Here is a 14,484-nt window from a genome sequence, read left to right on the forward strand (position 1 = left end):
CTACCTCTGATCTCCTGATTCCTAAATTCTGACTCTGATCATTGGCTTTACTCCTGACCACCACTGGTTCTGCTTCAACCACTAGGTCCCACTGTTTGGACTTTGGTATAGAAAAAATGGAAAGCGTAAACGAGGTGTAACTTAAAGGTTCAAAAGGCAAATAAAAAGAATCCAAAATTTATTATTTGTTAAAAAGTATCATGATTTTAAGCCAATCTCATATTTTTTGGGTGGGATGTCTGTTTCGTGACATTTGCATGCTTAAGGTTTTTAATACTGCTTTATAAATTCATTTGTATGATGCATACAATGGAACTCTACTTATTACAAAAAATAATTTTAAAACACTTTTTGTGTTATTATCCTCTCTTGCAAACCAATATTGAGACAGATTTAAAGTTTGCAATTCCTTATATGTATGAGAGCTCACAAGGGAATGTGTGAGTATAAAATTACTGCTCCAAGCCCTCGAAATATCTCAAATCTAATCGCCAATACCACAAGCATCCAAATTCAAGTGGTTTTATGTTAAGTGGTATATCTACAGGTGGGAGAACAGGAAAAAAAGATGATTTCATCTCTCCATAACATTGCTTAAGTTACATTTACCACAGCAGGAGTGAAATATCTGGTCTAAATCCTTGGGAATGCTCTGTTGAAGTCTCCCCTAGTCAGTTGGTCTATGCACATGGTGGCAACTTCCTGATTGTTTTCAGTGTTTCTGTCATAAAGTTTCTAAAGACCTTTTGTTCTAATAAAATCTCCTTTTTATTAGCATGGTGCTTGAACACAGAGGTGTTTTGAAATAAGGATCCAAACATTGCAACTTGAATTAATTTATCTGTGTATGCAGTACTATTATTTATTTATTTAAGCACCATATATGAACATAAAAAGGATACTTCAGTATTTTTATAGGGCCAAGGGGGGACATGGATCAGTGTTCATGTCATGCTCCTCATCAACCCCTGGGCCGGGGACGCTGATGATCCAAACTGCAGACCAAATTTGATGATGAATCCTGGTTGTGTGCCACTTGAGACATGTTGCACGTACACTAAGAAGACAGGGCCAAAAGTGAAGTCGGGGGGAAAAGTGTGCTAGAAAAGAGAGTTAGTTGGAGGTTGAGAGGAGAGGTTGTTGTTGAATGTAGACGCTGTGATGTTATACCCCATATTTGTCATACAAATATTATGATATGAATATGGCATAACTAAGATATGTTTTATGCAAGATGGGTCATGTGAGGTATCATTGAAAAGGTTATAATCTACTGAAAGTGTTTATCCAATTTGTATGCATGTATCATTTCTGTATCTGAGGTTAGGAATGTTGACTTTGTAACAATTGTAACTGTGTGTATTTGCCTACTATCTGGTGAGTGTTCCCCCAATCAGCCTGAATGCGCCATTTAAGAAGGACAAAGAACTTTGAAGATACTAATCTCCCACCATCTTGAGGTGCTTCCTGGGATGTTGCTTTGACACTGATGGGTCATCTGATGATGTCACCTGGTACGGAGTACCATTTTGGACACTGCTGGTATTTTTCTGCTGGAAACAAAGGGTTCCTGCCTTATGTAAATTCTCTTTAAGGCTGGGGAGTAAGGCAATCAAGACTCTTCTCCATTGCCTCCCCATCCAAGAAGGAAGATTGCTAAAAACACTTGAAGGGAAAGGCAGGTGCTGAGTCCAGGCTCAGACAGGGGTCCAGTCTGTAAAGAGAAATAACTGGAACTCTAAACTACAGAAACTCTGCAGCCTGCCTAAACCAACATTTAGAGTGAGCAATTACAATTTGTAACCTGTTTCTTAAGTATATTAAGCTTAGCTTGAGTGTTTTGTTTTATTTGCTCAGTAGTCTGCTTTGTTCTGTTTGCTATCGCTTCTAATCACTTCAAATTTACTTTTTGTAGTTAATAAACTTATTTCTTGTTTATTTCAAAGCCCAATTTGTGCAATCCATATAATGGTGGCAAAAAGCTATGCATCTCTCTCTACACATTGAGGGAGAGGGCTAATTTCTATGAGGTTGCACTGTGCAGATCTTTCTATACAGCACAAGACAATCTTATTCTGGGGTTTACACTCCAGGTGGTGTGTGCACCAGAGTGCTGGCCATTCCCCTAGCTGATTTCAGTCTGTGTCTGCAGCTGGGTATGGCCTTGCCTGGGTGTGTGCTGGAAAGGGGCTTGAGAGCCTGACACACCAACACAGTGCAAGGAAAACCCAGGCTGATAGGACTGGTGGGCTTTGGGACCCCAGCACATCCGGTGGCACCCCAGAAAGGGAAGTCCAACCTGTCCCAGACACTATTAGAAATCAAATCAAATGATAGGTATATGATAAAGACTGACAGTTATTAGTGGCTGATGATGAAATGTTGCTATTTTGGGTCTGTAAATAAACAGCTTCATCTGCAAGCACCAGTTTTTTACCTCTAATTCTTGGTGAAAGGTTGGGGGAGGAGAGTGTTTAAAACCATAGATTTGTTAAACTTTTTTTAAAGTGTTGGAATGTCTCTGAAAATAATTCTTATCCACATGCCAAGCATTCAAGAATTGATTGTGAAACATAATCAGTACCCCACCTTTCTTTCCCTGCTGTTTATGGTGTGCCATCCCTCTCTGCTACTGATAATGCAATGTGCTGAACTTGAAACAAAAATGCCCCACCTCTCCACCTGCTGTGTGGGAAAGCACTTTATTTCCTACGGTTTTGTACAGAGTGTTCCAGAGAGTTCAGTGCGGCTCTGAATGGGCTCCAGGGACTGCCTGAACAGATCTGAATGCCAGTAGGGGCACAGTTGTTCATCTCTGTAAGAAGGCAGTTTTTCTGCATCATAGCTGGTTTGCATTTGAATGGGGTTCTTATTTTGGGCTCAGAACCAGTTTACTGATCTATCAGTTTCTTCATATGCCATGCACCATGTGATTGGAAAATGGATAGGATACAAATTCAGGCTTATTCACATTAGTCTCTGTATCTTGAAGCACAACACAAATAAAAAGTATATCCTTGCTAATGATAACAGGGAAACCTATTTCATATTACTGAAATGATCAAATTGGTGAATAAGCAAATAAACAAAACTTAAAAAAAAAATTGAGGATCCATTACAAAATATCTTAATTTTGACAGTTGTAATTTAGTTTAACGTATAACACTTCATAATTTGCTAATCATATTGTCATTGAAAAAATAAAGCAGTTTTAGTAACATGAGGTCTAAATTAGCATCTGCTATTAAATCTGTCATTTTGGTATGCAAATTATAAAGGGTGTACTGATTAACATAGTGCACTTTGGCTCATGCTGAATGACTCTGCAAACTAACTAGCAGAAATGTCTAAATGATTATTGCTTTGCCAGATCCATATGTTTTAAGTTAAAATATTCATAAAGAACTTTTGAAAATTGATCAGTCTGTGGTTGTCAGTATAACTTTTATTAGTTTGTTTCAATTAGAATAGAGTTTTTTTATGTAATTTATTAAGCCTTTTGATATTTAATGTGAGTGGAATAATAAATGCATTTGATATTCATGGGATGTTGTTATTCCAGAGAGGCTGTTATAATTTAGTGTCATCCAGTGACCACTTATAAAGTGTCACCACTTCTTAATACTGATCTACCTTTGAGTGCTAGTAATCGTGAAGAACAGTAATAGAAAAAGCAATTTGCTGCTAAAGGTTAGATAGACATGCTAACTTCAAAAAACCAAAAAACTCAGGTTAGTATCACTGGTTAGTATCACTGGTGCAAATGCACTATTGCTGAAAAATTGGTTTTGCAGAAGACTAGGCAGGGCCTTGCTGAAAACATAGACAAATAAGATTTTGCAATTTCTTTTTCAAGTTTATAAATTAGGAGGAGAAACTGGATATACTAAGTTTGTTTGCAGTCAGAGGAATGTCCCCTTTTCAGTGTCTGAAAAAGTATAGGTAGCCACATTAGTCATTTTTTTTTTTGTAGGTCATAGAGTGAGAGTTGGTCATAGAGGTTGAGAGAGAGGTTTTTGTAGGTCATAGAGGTTGAGAGAGAATGGAGGACATCACTGAGGGAGAGAGGAGCACTGCACTGTTGATTGTATAGCATAATGAATGCCCCTAAAGTCTCAGACTTGCAAGCATGGAAGAGAGAGAGTAATTCGCACTGAACGCTGTGAAATGAGAGAGGCAGCCTTCCCATTCCTGAAGCAATGTGTGGTCTTATCTCCAGTGCAAGCAAACATGTCCTTTTAGCTGAAGGTGTCTTTGCAGTATTGGCTGCAAGGAAGACAGAATTATGAAGTGGGGATTTATTACGAGCCTGAAAAAGTTGATGAACCTTCAGGGTGCTGGGACTAAAATGTCATTAATAACATCACTTTCTTTAATGCCTTTCCACATTTCCTTGCATTTGTAATGTGGTTTAGACAAAGAAGATAAAGGGAAAGGCTGAAATTTAAATTTTCCCTTACTCCAGATTTAGATTTTAATACAGCTTGTTTTTTCTGATGTAACTTTTCTTCTAAATCCTTAGGCTCAAAATAGCAAAATGAAGTAAATGTAAAGAAGAGCCTCATCCTCCATCTGGTATCTTAATTTTCTCCAAATCTCATTTTATTCTGTCATAGTCATTCCTCATGTATGCAACTGCTACTTGGTCAAAATTTTGGCTTTATCTGACACTGGTACACGTATACTTAAAAAAAAAAAATTGAACTGGAAATGTCAAGACAGTTAATGGGTTTGCAAGGCATTTATTGATCTGAATAGTTCTATTTTGTTCCTCTTGAACCCAGGTATCAAGCAAAATTAGTAATGTAAAAAAAAAAGATTGTTAAGGACAAAGTCTGAAGGGCATTATGACATTTAAAAGGAACAGCGTGTGATGAACTTAAAACGTGGTCCTCAGTGCTTTGTAGAAAAACATTTTATTTCCAAAGCCATCTGTGAACTTTTTTAACAAAACAAAGTAAAAAAGAGGATCTGTTCCTCTAACAGATGTCAGTCTACTTGGAAGATCTGAATCATCAGCACATCTGAGTCCTTGTATGCTAGCAGATGAAAGGGAGGAAGGGTGAGGGAGTGAAAGGTGAGTTGCCCAGATAATCCTCTTATCTGTGATTAGATAAGAGGGGAAACTAATCAGTCAGAGTTTGCGAGAATCCTTTTCATCCCCAGCCCTGCAGAGTTTTCACCTTGATACAGTCTCTCTATCTCTGTGTTCCTATACTTTTTTAACATCAGGCCAAAATGTCAGGTCAGGAGCTGGTATCCATTTTGCTATAAGAAAAAATAGCTAGAGGAGTTAGGCTGACAGAGGTTGATAGTCTTTCTAAAGCTGCTAGGAAATGAACAGTTTGTTCCCAGCTTTAGAGAGCTTTTTAGTGAATGTCTAAAATAAGATGTGAAAAACTGGAAAAGTCCCTCAGACCTATTGGATCTGGAGTTTGCATTCTGGAGAGGCCAGACTGGAGTCAGGTAATTCAGTGTGCTCTCTTTGTTCCTAGGTAACCTACGGCTCCTTTGACTATACATCTCTGCTTTATCTGTCTGACTACACCGAAGATTTTGGTGGTGGACGATTTGTGTTCATGGATGTCGGTGCTAACAGGACTGTAGAACCCCGAGCAGGTAGGGTTCTCAGTTTACTTTCACTATATAACTCTCCATAGACCAATTCCTGTTCTCAGTTAAACCAGTGCTACCCCAGCTGAAATTCCACAGTATGACAGGATAGAATTAAGCCTAATGTGTTTCAAGTGGGTAGTCAGTAACGTGACCTGGGACAGTGGATAGGCCACATGAATGATTAATGGATTGAAGGCAGTAAAATTCATCCTGTTTCTGGCAAAAGTTTAATTGCTTAGGAAGAAATGGTGAAATAGACTAGAAATGGCCAAGGTTTGAGTTTATCTGAGACTGGCCAGGCACATGGAATAACTGCCTGAAAAGCCACAGCCTTCCTTAAATAGGATTCACAAGATTGTCTTTCTAAAGCCTTCTCCTTTATGGCTAAGAAGTACTTTTCCCTAAGGTTGATTTCCAGTCTTCCACTTCCTAAGTCAGCTGGGGCTGGAACTGCTGTGGAGGCAACTGTTCCTGAGAAGAGGGAGCTGTGTGAATGTTCAGCTCTTGCTGATCTCTGTCCAGTTAAGCAGGGGCTTTCCTGGGCTCTGAGGGTACCTGTATCCTGGCTTTGGCCACAAGAATGAGGAGAGTTGCCATGTTGTGTCTTGAGGGTGGAGTGAAGATAGGCTAAACTTGGAAATGTCAGCTGGTGAAAAATATTTGAAAAATAGCTGTATTTTGAGAAGTATTTGCTCTAGGAACCTTGACTGTCGGTTCATTTCTGAGTATAATTCAAAACTGTCAGTTTTAACAAATAAAACTTTAAATGTGTTGGATTCTGGTTAGTGTGGAGAGCAGCTCTCTCTTAACCAAATACTGGAGGTGTTGAGATCAGCTGAGGTGCTCTAGTTAACATTCCCTTGATTTAATTGCAAGAGGTCCTCAACTTGGAAGCCACTTCTGTTCACCCAAGCCTTTTAACTTCCAGGTCACGCTCTAAGACCCATTTGTTCTCCCAGGCTTTTACTGGAGAGATCGGAGGAGCAGAAGGATGTAGGGGTAGTGGAAAGAGTCTTTTTTCTTAGGAGGACCAGTTTTTTGCGCATTTCTTGTAATAGTTTTTATATTGAATGTATGTGGCCTGCGCACTGAATGAACACATTAGTACAAACTGAATAAAGCAGGGAAAAAATGGGCTGTGAGCTATATAAAGAATATGCAAGTCTGTTATGGGAAAGGAGGAGGTTTTTTTCCTGTAATCTGTTGTTCTATTCAGATTTGCAACAACTCAAAGGATATCTTTGACACCTGGAAAGCATTCTTCAAATGTTTTTAAAACTGGCATGTAAAAGAAATGAATATATCACATAAACTGTAAGTGCTTTGGGGTGAGGACTGTCTTTTTGTTCTGCATTCATACAGCACCTAGCACAGCAGGGCCCTGGTACATGCATGGGTCTTCTAGGTATTACCTCAATACAAATAACCAAGAATAGTGATAACAGCAATTAGGCCATTACCATGTCTTGAGTTCCTCTTAATTTTGTTTTGTGGGGATATATGGGCCTCTTTGGTGTTACTCCAATGAACTCCTAATCATTGGCAAATTAAGCATTTTGGCAAATGAATAATTTTCAGAAGTAACTGCTGATTATGGATACTTCAGCTGTAGGGTGTCTAACTTGAGGCACTTTAAAGGAGCTTGATGTTCAGAAAGTGCTGAGCACCCACCATCTGAAAATCAGGTCCTTTGAAGTGCCTCGAACGGGGCATCTGAAAATACAAGCGCCCAAAATCATCATTTACTACTTGAGAATTTAGGCCATGATGCCTAATTTGCAGATAAGTGCTCATTCAGTGGGGTGATGCCAACCGTCTGGTTAGTAGGTACAGAAAAGAAAAGCTCTAAAGAATATTCTGAGCTCACAACATGCAGTCTAAGTGCATGGCCTTTTCTGATTCAGGTGAGTCTGATGCTTTGCTTCTCTCCTGAGAAAGGAAGCCAATAGAAAGGCCATGAAACTGGAAGAGGGACTGTTGAAAATAATAATGTAATTTCCAGAGATATCCCAAAGAGTAGTCAGCACTGTCACTACAGCCAGTTGCCATTGGAAGTTGGTTGTTGGGCATTAGGTGGGTTAGCTAGATTGAGTTGGATGTAAAGTCATTTGTCATAGGGTCTGTCTTTTCTGTGTTAAGTACAGCGATATTAACATTTATGGTGCTACATAAATTATCATTACCAATAAGTGATTTGGAGAATCCCGAGTGAAAAGGAGAAGGGGCTGGGAAATTTGAGGTGAAGCACAATGTAAAAGCACAATGTAAAATGCTGTCTTGCTGTGGAGCGTTAAGATTCCTCCAAGGACCCAGAGCTGTGCAGGGAAGACCTCCCTCCCAAACTCCGGCTGGTCTAGTACTCAGATAGTGCCTTTCTCTCTCTTTTCTCCAACCCTCCCCATTGTGTGGCCTTAGGTAAATCTGCAGAGAGGAGCCATTCAGAGGCTTCAGACTGTAGGATCAGAAGCAGCCAAAGCAGAGACCTTTGGTCCTCTGAACATTCAGAGAACTTTGTACCATTTTGACTGGTCATTCTCTGCCCTGTGTTGATTTGCTGTTTGCTCCAACCCTCCCCTTTCCTTAGAAGTCTCTTCACTTTAGCTTCACTCACACCACACCTGTCTTTCTTATCTGGTTGTCTCTGCCCTGTCCCCCTCACCCCTTTCCTCTTTCATTGTCCTCTCTCCCTTCCCTTTTCTTTCCATGTAGCTTATCCCCTTCTAACTACCTCCCCCCAACTTGTGCAAGTAACATGATGTTTGCTGCCACATCACAGGGTGTCCTTTCCCCCATCCTGTGTCTGTCTTGTATATTTAGATTGTAAAATCTCTGGGACGGGGACCAGCTATTACTGGTGTTTGTACAGTGCGTAGCACAGTGGAGCTGGCTCTTAGGCACTACTGTAATTAATAATGTTGGTAAAATGGAACTTGCATGAGAGGGTCCTTTTGATTAATCAAGAAGAAATAACTCTAGAGGACTTTTCTATCATGGAAGCAAGCTGTGTTATAGTTTTCACTTTCAGAATGCTTCTCTGCTCTTCACATTTGTTCTCTGACCTCTGCTGTTTTTTCTCCCTAAACAACTGTTATATGAAATTTCTGTCCATAAGTTTTGCTTAATTCTCATTTTTCCCAGAAACTGTTTTCCAGTGGTCCCTGACTCCTTGCCAGCTAACTTAGCTGTGTCATAGCTTGAATATCATTCTGAGTGTAGAAAACATTTATCTTTCTTATTGTTGCAGTTTTAGTATGCAGCATAGGAAAACCGATACCATGTGCTGAAATAAGTGCTTAAGTTTCTTCTCAGACAATAATTTGTCTGAGTGTCAAAGATTACAGTACGAAATTGATGAAATAGAACAAAAAACTACTCATTTGAAGGGAGATAGTAAATTAACAATAAACCATTGTAGGATTTCTGTTGGGTAGAAATGCTGCAAGGACACACTTCACTATTGCCCCTTGAATGTTTTTCATAGGACTGAAAGTGGAGTATAATTCCTGGGTGAGTGAATGCACTAGTTTCTCAGTGACATGGCAAACTACAGTTGGAGACTAATTTTTAAACCACTGTCTATCGTCTCCCAAAATGTTACTTGTATACAAGTATAAGCAAATATATAAAAGTTTCCTTTTCTCACAAATGAAATAGGATGGATGGGAGAGAGAGCGCAATACGGACCATCTTAAAGATATTAGCATCACTACAATGCTGACTAGTTTAACTCTTAAAAAACATCTCTTATGTTATTTAATATTACCTTTATGCCCCATACTCATATTTTATATAGCTGATCACCTAATTAAAGGAGTTAAAATCCCTTCTTAATATAGAGGCCCTTAAGCTGAATGTATTATATATGCAAAACAAGTCATTATATTATTTCACCAATTCACACGTACAGACTTTTGGCAAATTGCCAGCAGACTCTGCTGTATGGAAGGAGCCCATTTTTCCTAACTAGCTTGGATGCAATCAAAATAATGTGTGCGTGTATTCACGTCTTTCAGTTTAATTTGAGACCCTGCCGTAAGTACCTTACCAGTGAGAGAACTCCCCGATAGAATGACATTGCATTTGGGGCTGAAATGAAGAGCATTAGAACTGTTGAAAGGTAATGACTATTGCTCCCAAATGATATGCTTTTCATCCTTCTCATCTCCAAAACCAACGCTTTGGAGTTTTTCTCAAATATTCTGTCTGTTTGCTCCATCTTCTCCCCCTCCAACACCAGCCCAGTCAACTTTAGTCTTCCTGAATGCAGTTCCCATTTCACAGCAGTTCAACCAGTTCTGCTTTCATTAAAGAGTTTTTGTTGCATAGGACCTGTCTGTTCCAGGCAGCAATGTGCACTATAGGGGTGTGAATTCTAAAGCACCCCCACCTCTTGTGCACTGACTTGGCCTATGTAGATTCAGTCTGTTTGGCTTCCTTTTCTACTCTTGCTGGAAGCTGCCAGCTTTTGCTTTCTGGGATTTGTTTATAAGTCAAAATTCTCATCAGTGGCTAGTTACGTTTAAAAGAAGATATTGACTAGCACCAACAAGGTTGACTGCAGTTGTGACTGGAAACTTCTAGGGTTCTGTCTGGATTATATTGTTCATAGTGCGCTTTAAAAATATATGTTTTTCACCAAATTAAAATAATGTTAATAATAATAAATAAAATCAGTTCCAATACATCTTTGCATTTCTCAGTAGATTACTCTTTCATAGGAAAGAAAAAGCAGAACCCCGTTTCAAGCAGTAATGATCAAAATGCTATAAAATCAGCATATCCCAGATGCATTCTTTTTTGCCTGTTGTTAATACCAATTACAGCTACAACTATTAAATACTTGAGTTATTTTTGATGCCAGCAAAAGTTAGTGGGGTTTGTATAAACTGGCCAGCAAAAGTTAGTGGGGTTTGTATAAACTGGTTATTTTTTCCTAAAATAAGGTAGCCAAAATTGGAGCAAGGTGCAGAATTCCAACAAGAATATCAGTAGAAGCTGCATAGTTCCTGAAAGAAATTCCTATGTTGAAAAATATGAAACAAGAAGACTTTGATCATCCTTTTCCCAAAGTTGAAACTGTACCTCTGTTGTTATAACACTTAATCTAAACTATCATAGACTTGAGATGAGGATAGTTTTACTCAAGAGAAGGACCTAAATGCAGCAGCAATTAAAATCTGATTCTCCAAAGCATTATTCCTCTGTAGCTGAGGTTCCATGAACACAGTGACAAGCCCACTTGGCTTCTGTGGCTTTCTGTTGCAGGAAATGCCAGAGTAAATTTAGAAACATTTAAAAATGAATAATTAAGACAATATATAATTCCTTGGGGGGGGCTGATATTAAATTCAGTGTAGTTTACACTGCTACTACATTTTCAGTGTGCTGACAGCACATAACTGCAGTGTAGACATGTCAAAGGAGAAGCTATAGATTTCTTGTGGGGGCTTGAACTCCTGCTCCACTATATCCTGCCCTCCTACCTGCCCCTGTGGATAATCACATTAGTTGGATGTATTTGCTAAAATGATCATCAGTGAAGTAGTTAAGTGTTGGCGTTGGAAGTGTCATTAGTTTTCAGAGTTAACTGCCCACTAAAAAAGTTTGGAACAATTTGCACTTGCTTTGATTTATCCTCAGTTCACATTTGGAAGGTTTTCTTTGCAACAGTAAAGGAAGAGCTTACGTTATGCTGCACAGTTCTCTTTAAGATTTGCTTCTGTGTCAGATGATATGATCATAGAATAGTGGAATATAGCAGGGCCATTGCATTAGTCTGGGATAATTCTGGGAGATCATCAAATTTTGATTAATATAAAAGTAACTGGAATAGATGTGGTGAATTCAAGTTCCTTCTAAGTTCAAGTTCTATATATTTGATACTTTACAAGTTTAAAAGAAAAGCTTTGTTTTCTTCAAACAGTAAGGGGGAAAATTCAGTGTATCAGAGGCAGGGACCTTGAAGATCCTGAAGCAAATGAAAACTAATAGCACAGACAGGCAATGCAAATTATTGGCAAAAAGATGTCCTTGTTATTTCTCGGCGTTGCCAGAACTCTCGCCCCTCTCTCTCTTCATGAGTTTGCTTCTGTTAATTCGAGGGGTCTGGGTATTAAAACCAAGAGAACTTTAAAGTATGAAAATTAATTAGTCAAGGGCAATAGCAAGAGCAACTATAGGTCCAAGCTATGTTGGCCAAATCTTAAAAGCCTGCAATGATTTTTGTTTGTGTGTTTTAACAATGATAAATTTGCAAAGACTGAAGGGATAGAAGGCTAAATCCCAGTTAACTAGCAATGAGAGAAAAATAACTTTAAAAAATCAGATGCATTCCATACCTCTAAACAGGATTCTTTTACTACTCCCTTACTGCATTGCCTGAATGCCTTTTTTCCATGATAGCCTGATCCAGACTTCTTCCTCCTTGTAACTTACTTATTTTATATTCTGTAGAGGGTTCTCAGCATGCCCTACCACATATTGTTTTTTGAGGGGGGGTATAGTATATGCCTAGAAAATGCCAGAGCCATTAATTCAATCAGCAAGACTTCAGTTCTCTCTTTATCTTGCCACTGTGGAGTCCAGGCAAATGAAAAACCTGCAACTTTCGAGGAATGGATTTGGGCTGGGAGAGATCTTCTTTATCATGACAAAGTTGGAACAATTTCCATTCTGTGATTCCGTGCAGGGAAATAAAGGAAATGCAAAAATAACTTCAGTGGAACTGTTATGGTGATTAAACACAAAATTCAGGAAGACCATAATGTGCCTATTGAACACTGGGACAGACAGTGATTCTGATTTCTTGCAATATTTGATGTTTTTTCTTGAACTCGCAGATCCTAGAGTCATGTAGATGACATGAGTGTAGCAGAGTTTAACTTTTATTTTTTAAAGTAAGTGTCTAGCCTTCGTGGCTGTGAAGAAAAGCTTGAAAACATGAACCCTAAATGCTCAAAAGTCAGAAAGCAAATGAAAAATATCCCCAAATGAATATTTTTGAAAAAATCTCATGATTTTTGAATCTTGGGGTTGGCAGTACTACAGACAGGGACAAGAACTGACATTTTGAGACATGATTGCTGTTCATGTCCTGTGATCCTGTCATGCTATAGTAACGACTGAAATAGACCCTCCGTTCTAAACTTCTGTTTTTATCTGCTTAGAAACAACATTTCCTTTAACCTGAACTGTGCAGTGCTTGTTCTCAACTCACAGTTGATTTTGTTTTTTAAATGGGTGGGGGAATGTGAGGAAGAAAACTTTTGCGTTTAGATTGTGGAACAAATATTTCATGCTTTAAAAACATCCAGATGCATTTTTTGTGATTGGATAACTCAGAAACCAGATTCATTTTGGACTGTCAAATTTTACCTGTGCAATGTGGAGCCCTCTTTGGAAAAAGTAGGGTTTTATAAGTCTGAGAACGTTTGAGTTATTTAGAAATCCTATATAGATTAAGGGCACGACATTCATTATTCATATTGAAATAACTGTGCTTCAAGGCCTTGATTTGTCAGTCTTTCCTGCTCAGGAAAGCACTTAAGCACATGCATGAGTTTAGGCAAGTGCTGAAGTGCTTTTCTGAATTGGGGCCCAAGAATGGCCTTCTGGATCTCTCTCTGATTTTGAATATGTAAGTACACATCTTAAAATAAATGTGGCTGTCTTTATTACAGTGGTTAGACATCATCTGACTGTCCAGTGACATATTCACAGAAGTGTATTATAGTTTTTCAAAGTGAGATCTTAGCTGTGCATTATTGGGTGTATTTTTTGTTAACTTATAAAAAACCAAATCAAGGAAATGCACTACTAAAGACTACTAGAATGGAATGCTAGGATGGAAAATCTAAACACACACAAGCCAAGAATTTTCAGATTTAAAGTTCCCACAGCAACAGTAAGGCAGCCACGATAATTATACTTAAAGCATAAATTTAGTAATTCAGAGTATTATATTACATATGCACAGTATGGTGAAGTTAATGATGCCATATGAATCCATTTTTTAATTTAACATTTAATCTCAAATTTGTAGTTGCTTTGATGTTTCTTTACATGGTATATATGAAGTTGGAAGATACCTTGTAGTTTAGAATGCAAGGGGATTAATTTTAGTCAGCTTCTTGCGGTAGGCCTAGATCATCTCAGTCTGGTGGTAGATCACCAACAGTGAAAGCTACGAACCCCATGAGATACGTGGCAGCTATTGAAGTCCAGGATCATAGTAAATGCATGGGGACATTAGCTGCTACAGTAATTCCCAGCTGACCAGCACTGCGATGCATAGACCTGGCATATAGGTGAGGTGGCACTGCTCACAAAACAGTAAGTCACTACAAAGATGGCTGGTGAGATGATTGCATAAAAATTGTAGAAAAAAGGTATGAAGAAGTAACATATAGCAGGATCATGAAAGAAATCCATTGAAGCACATTTGTACAGCAGCTGTTTTTTTCTTTTTTCCATTGTAGAGCTTTGAGGATTTTCTTTTTCCTTTCTCTTTTTGATGTTTTCTTAAGAAGGAGAAAATTCTTCTAGACCTTAGTTTCTTACTGTAGTAATCCTTAATGGTGGGTTAGTGGTGTCATTAAATCAGCTAGTCTTTTAATTAGACCCATAATGTGATGGATGCCTGGAAGCTCCAGCTGAGAGCTGCAAACTGGCATGCTGCTTTTTTGAACCATGTTGCAAAGTCATTATTCAGGCCATTAACAGTGATCCTACCAGTGGACCTGCTGAAGGGAGAGTGGAAGAATAAACATTTCTCTTAGAGATTAAATGGGTAATATTTTTTAATCCATTACAATCAGGCATATAAATTAGTTTGCTAGAGTTACACATATTAATTAATGGAGGTCCAGT

At 38.5% G+C, this 14,484-nt stretch overlaps 1 protein-coding gene across 4 annotated transcripts in view; it reads left to right on the forward strand.

Annotated features, from left to right (window-relative positions):
- The window catches only part of OGFOD3 (2-oxoglutarate and iron dependent oxygenase domain containing 3), a 94,263-nt gene that overhangs the window by 61,308 nt on the left and 18,471 nt on the right, over window positions 1–14,484 (forward strand). For all 4 annotated transcript variants that reach the window (XM_032792772.2, XM_032792766.2, XM_032792771.2 and 1 more), the window contains one exon: window positions 5,496–5,619. In XM_032792772.2, the coding sequence (XP_032648663.1) occupies window positions 5,496–5,619 (124 nt within the window). The remainder of the gene's footprint in view (window positions 1–5,495; window positions 5,620–14,484) is intronic.

This window comes from Chelonoidis abingdonii, chromosome 13 (genome assembly GCF_003597395.2).
Source record: "Chelonoidis abingdonii isolate Lonesome George chromosome 13, CheloAbing_2.0, whole genome shotgun sequence".
In the NCBI taxonomy this organism is placed as follows: domain Eukaryota; kingdom Metazoa; phylum Chordata; order Testudines; family Testudinidae; genus Chelonoidis; species Chelonoidis abingdonii.